The sequence below is a fragment of the Cyprinodon variegatus genome, unplaced genomic scaffold (assembly GCF_000732505.1).
Source record: "Cyprinodon variegatus isolate N-32 unplaced genomic scaffold, C_variegatus-1.0 Scaffold125, whole genome shotgun sequence".
NCBI classification, from domain to species: domain Eukaryota; kingdom Metazoa; phylum Chordata; class Actinopteri; order Cyprinodontiformes; family Cyprinodontidae; genus Cyprinodon; species Cyprinodon variegatus.
The window spans coordinates 251933-257965 of record NW_015150578.1 but is presented as its reverse complement, the minus strand read 5'-3'; the positions used below and the strand labels follow the sequence as shown (position 1 = coordinate 257965).

At 36.9% G+C, this 6033-nt stretch overlaps 1 protein-coding gene across 1 annotated transcript in view; it reads right to left on the bottom strand.

The window, feature by feature from the left end:
* The window catches only part of tmx3 (thioredoxin-related transmembrane protein 3), a 62419-nt gene that overhangs the window by 42041 nt on the left and 14345 nt on the right, over window positions 1-6033 (bottom strand). Inside the window, exon 9 of the mRNA XM_015375774.1 lies at window positions 4127-4193. Within this exon, the coding sequence (XP_015231260.1) occupies window positions 4127-4193 (67 nt within the window). The remainder of the gene's footprint in view (window positions 1-4126; window positions 4194-6033) is intronic.

The window sequence follows — 6033 nt, the reverse complement described above, 5'->3', positions numbered from 1 at the left end:
ATATATATATATATATATATATATATATATATATTTCTTTTTTTTTTTTTACCCAAAAATGGGCTACCTTCGCACCACCACTCTGGTAGATGAGGCTGTGGACCCCTTTTGCTGTGCAGCGGAGCGTCATATCTGTAGTTGAGGCAGTCACAGTGGAAGACATGGGCTGACTCAAACCTCAAACATGATGGATAAAAAAAAAACTAAACGATCAATATCTTTTGCTGAACGTATTCAGCACTTGCTTTTATATTTATGCATTTAATTTAGATAGCTGGGAAAAACATTGCATTATATAGTTATTTGCAATATCCTGATAATACCGTATTGTGACCCAAGTATGGAAAATAATATCTGGTGGCCAATACTTTCCTGGATATCACAGTCAAATCAAGTTTGAAAGATTAATATTGTGACGACCCTAAACACCAGTTTATACAACATTCCATACCCTTTACATTTCTGCATGTTTTAAAACACCAACTCTAACCTTTTCTCTTTTATATTGTCAAATCCTGACCTTTTTAAACAGACCAACCATTTTTAGTCAATTCTTTACAAAGATACTCAGCAAGTCAGATTTGACATAACCTTCAGACTTTAACTTTTAAAAGCTATCATATTTTTTATCCACTTTACATTCAGAAACCACCTTCTGTATGTTTCTTAGATAAAATCACAAAACATTCCATTAAAATTATCATATTGGGGTTTTTTGCGGCCACATTCTGAAAATGCCATCGCCTGAACTGTACCTGGGCTGCTATGCAAATGTGTCACGGAAGTTCAGCCGACTAACATTTGATAAGACGCTTTCTGACGGAACATGATGCAAAGTGAGGGATGCAAAAAAAAAAACAACACCTCAGGTAATTTAGGATCATTGGTTCACTTATGCAGCCTCAAGTCAGAGGAAACAAGTCTGAGGGATTAAGTACAGCAGGCAGAAACAGATGCTGGTGATCTGCAGAAACTAAATTGCTTAAAGAGGAATTTCTCTCTGCTGACACTGAGTGGGTCTGGTTGCTTAACAACCTGAAGTTGATTTTTAATAAGGATGATTTTCTTTCTTAAAGTCATTTTGTTGTCTCGTGTGGCTGCTCCATCTTTCACAGGTTTGATGTGCCGTATCCATGGCGATGCCATGCTCTTGCATCCTCTCCATCAGCGTCCTGGAGGACTCTGCTGAGTGTGGAGTTTTTGTTGTCCACGTCTACTGCGGCGAGCCTCTGCTGCTGCAGTTCTGGAGCACCAAGGCCATGTTCTCTAACGGCCAGGTGGAGCAAATGGGTGCGAGCTACAATACGCCGACGCAGATGGATTTTCTGCTGCAAGTCGTGCGCCGTGTACCCAACCTTCCCAACAGCCACTACTGGGGGCCGTTCGTTTTGGAGCTGTGCCTAGATGCCCTGCATTTCCGTTTCCAGCTCCCAGCTCAGGTTAAATGTGGTGTTGATGTACAACGCGTCATGAAACAATACGGTAAACTAACACTGCTGCGAAGAGACGCTTAATCTGAGGAGATCCTAACAACATTTTAGAACAATCATTTAGTTTAGGACTTGTTGATACCTTCAGCTTGGAAAATCGGCCAGTGTTATACACATCTATCCATTTTTTATTTATTTCTATAGTTAAAGAAATTGCTTAAGATGCACAAGAGCCAACACAATGGTATTTCCAACTGAAAATGCAATTCTTTCTATCCTTTCATCTTAAGGGGGTCTCTCATTATGACTTTTCATTTTTTTATCTCATTAAGTTAACATAAATGATGCATAGCTTAGTATTAACACACGATCATGGAAATTCCTCTAAAACATGCATTTAGCTGACAGAGCAATCCATTTAGAAGAGTAATTATACTAAAATTGTATTTAAAAAAATATACAAATATTTTTCATTTAAGACAAAAAAAATCTTTATATGTCAAAATGCCCTATCCAGAACTCAAGTTTCTATGGTTTACCAGGTTTAATTCTGTAAAAACTCTTATTTTAAGTAACCTTTTACTATCAGATTATTAATTCGATGAATCGAAAGAAATTAGCAAAGATTAAACGATTAGAAAAATAATAGTTTGTTGCAGCCCCAAACTAAATCTTAAATGATTTAAATAAAATATTTTTTATAGCAAATGTTTGAGAGCAGACTTTTTTAGGATGTTGAAATAGGTTCTTTCTTTATTTCAACATCAAAAGAAACATTTCTGCCAATCATTGAAGCTATTAATGATACCAATAATGATTTACTCAGAGTTGCATTCATATGGAAATTATTGGCTATACAGAGTAAAGCTATGTAAAAACATAGTGATGTTAAAAACCTGGAAATATTACTCTAATTTGTGCTGTATTGATTTAATGTGTTGTGTTTAAAGTTTACATTTTATACATTTGAGCATCCAATTTTCCGGAGGGGGGGGGGTATATATTCCAACTATATCATAAGTATAGTAAGCAAATCTATAAAAAATTAAACAAAGGTTCATATGAATGTGTCGAGCTTGAAAGGCAGATTTTTAAACCAAAATATATTTTAAAACATGATGCATTTTCATCCTTTTTTTGGAGAATTCCTGCTCCTTTAGAGATCCAGGCATGTTTTTTTAAAATGCTTTTCAGATTAGATTTCAATTTTAAGCTTTAAATTTGTGGAGTTTTTAAAAGTAAACCATGAGATTTGGTAAATAGTTTGCCAGAAGTCAGGCTTTGAAAAATGAAACCATAAAATAACAAACCGAGAGTATCGAGGTAGACTGCAAGTGAACACAATCTGCAGGGACTATTTCAAGTTTAGTCTTTCACATACACTTAGCTGTCCCCTAAACACACTTTAAAATGTTGGATTACTGTCAGAGTTTGTGAAAACAACCTTTTAACTCCTGTCAGTGGTGTCTTCATTATATATCTCCATATAATCAGTTAATATGCTTAAAGTATGGAATGTGCCTGAATGTTAAATATGTCAAAGTTTTTCTCTGACTGATTGTATTGATTTAGAAATTAGAAAAGCTATTAAAATTGTTTATAATGTATAGGTTCTTATATAAAAACTGACTCTGGAATGTGTTGCACTATGATATGTAAGGATGTTTCATAAAACAAATAAATGTGTGAAAGCTGGATGTCATTGCTGATTTCTCTTATCAGCCACGTAGAGAAACACAGCCTATAGTTTTCATCCCTACCTGTTAGATCTTTCCAGAAGACCAACCTAAATATCAATCCTGTAGCGTTTCCATTTCATGCTCTAATGTTCGTAAACTTTCCAGAAGTTTATTTTCCCCTATAGCCTCAACCTGCTCAACATGACTCAGCAACTATTTCAAGTAAGTATGTTAAATTTTTTTTTAAATCAGTTTCGACTCCAGTGTTATCCAAAGTGAAAAGCCATTCAAAGATTGTAGCCTGACACCAATTCCTTCAAACACAGAACGACCTTCGGGTTAAACAGCAGCTGCATGCTGAGATTCCCTGTAGGCTAAGCCGAGAAACGGGACACGCCGAGAAACCCGTTTCATGTCTGGTTCACTGAAAGACGATGGGGGGAAAAAAGCCCCTGGAGCAGAGAAAGGTCTTCAATCCCTTTAATAAAGAGGCAGCTTTTCATTCCTTTATCCACTGCATATCACTGATTAATCTGGATGGATGGATGGATGGATGGATGGATGGATGGATGGATGGATGGATGGATGGATGGATGGATGGATGGATGGATGGATGGATGGACAGACTTCATAGGAAGCCTGTCTGAGAGGCATCTAAGCATTCAGTTCAGACTCTGTTGTTGCTACAGTGAAAGTTCAGTTCTCAGCTTTGTTTAACTGTACAGAGAGAACAAGCTCTATACGGCTTTCTTTTTCTGAAACTGTGGTCTCCAACGCCCACTCAGAACAGGCCAAGCACCGAGGCCTGCTATGCACGTCCGCCCAGAGACAAACCACAGCGACATCCATGGCCTGACCACATGGCTATAATAGAGGGCAGAGCCCGGGCTGGTTTATGATGAGCCGGGCACACCATAAGTCATTGCGGTGAGGAAAATGATAGAACAACAGCAGGAAAGAAAAGCAAAAGACAAGAGAGAACGTGTTACACAAAGAGCAGAGCAACAAGATACCCACCATCGTAAGTAAAATGAGATCCATCCTTGAAGACCACGACTGCCGGCAGCTCTGACAAAGACACAGACTGATGGAAAAATAGAGAAGCCCAGATTAGATCTTTTTTTTTTTATCCAAGATCTCCTGAACATTATTATACTCCATTTTCTAGGTCAATTTAACACTATAAAGCAAAGATTATAATTGTTTTCAAAAGCTCACAAAAGAAACACTGTAAAAACCCCAATGCATGCTTTAAAACTGATCACTTATAGGTTACCTTTAAAGGGACAGTTTATAGTTTCTTTAGTGAGGATTCACTGTAAAACCGAAATAGGTAAAGTTTCTGGCAGAAATATATATATATTCCTAGAGATTTCTCATTTTGTTAGGTAGTAACTACAAGTTCCAATGCCTTTAATGTGGAGTTTTCTATTGTAAATAAACAGCAGTCGGTGCATTATGACTGCCTCCGGTTGTTATTCTGCAAAGGCTAAAAATAATAAGATTCATCTGACCTACCAAAGGGAAATAAACCCAAATATTCTTCAAAGCATTCAGGCTCTTATTTATAAAGAATATGTCCAATAGCAGATGGTTACAGTTTAGAAATAATTTATTTAAAATATGATGTTGCTTTTTTATATATAAGGTGCAAATATTCAGTAATAAAAGATACTTGAATCATTCTGAAGTTGTTTTGGCCTTTTCCACAACCTACTTTAAACAGCTGATCCTGAATGCAGCATGCATAGCTGTAGGAAACATAACCGATCATCAACAATCGGCTCAAAGGCTGTATTTAGGCTCACTGGATGGTCATCAGCTGATTTTTCCTCGATATCTGTGATGATTTCAGATCAATGTCTTCTTTTTAAGGTGAGCTCTGCTTAGGGCTAGCTCTGCTCAATTTGGTTATAGGGAGGAGTCATCTGTTTTTTTTGTTATGTCATCTTTACAGGAATGTTTATTTCTCAATTAGCTCCACTTGTAAATAATCTCCATGTGTTCAGGTATAAAACCAAACTGAATTCATTCAGCTGTGTACCAATCTAAAAGGCTTTTATCAGATATTTTCTCAACAACATGTCACCCGTTAGAGAAAAATATAGAAAATATTCAATTATTTAATCCTAATTAATAATTATGCACTACCTATTATTGTCTGATCGCATTCAAAACTAATAAAATACTCTATAGATATGTTGTGACAACATAAGAAAAGATTCAGTAGGTAAGGGCCCTTGTCACACCTTGACGATTTAGATCAGCGTGTGCCTGTTGGATAAGTGTGGGTATGCTGGAGCACGCCGACATACGGCAAGTACGTTGAGACATATGACAGCGTATGCCATACGTGGGCCCTAAGTTACAGGTGAGATATTTGATCGTTGACTTATGTCAAGTGTAAGTTACTCATAAGTCGTGGTGTCTACCTTATCCATAACATATTAGTAAAGCTTTCATAACTGAAGCGTAACTTATCAAGAACTTATCTCCAACATATAACGTATTTGATATGTTCCAGACAACTGCTGAATGTGTTGCTAACTTACAGCTACTGTATAATAGCGTACTGGCAGTGCTTTGGTATAAAATGGGTTTACAGGAGGAAACCATCAGTATTCCTCCAGACTTCATCCCCATCATAGGGTGATTTTGGGCGGGCGGTAAACAGCAGCTAGGTTAATACCACAATCAAAGACATCTTTTTATGCAGACCGGCTTGCAAAATGATGCTTGCATCATTTCATGAGCATTACTATGCCGTGCATTATGCATAAGTTAGGCTGTCATTGGACATAAGTTCTGGAATCATTATGGATACTTTATGTATATGCTCAAAATTGAAAAAATACATAAAAATTCAGCGTATGCCAGTATTTTAGGAGATTCTGGGATGTCTGGCATAAGCTGTCTAAATCGGC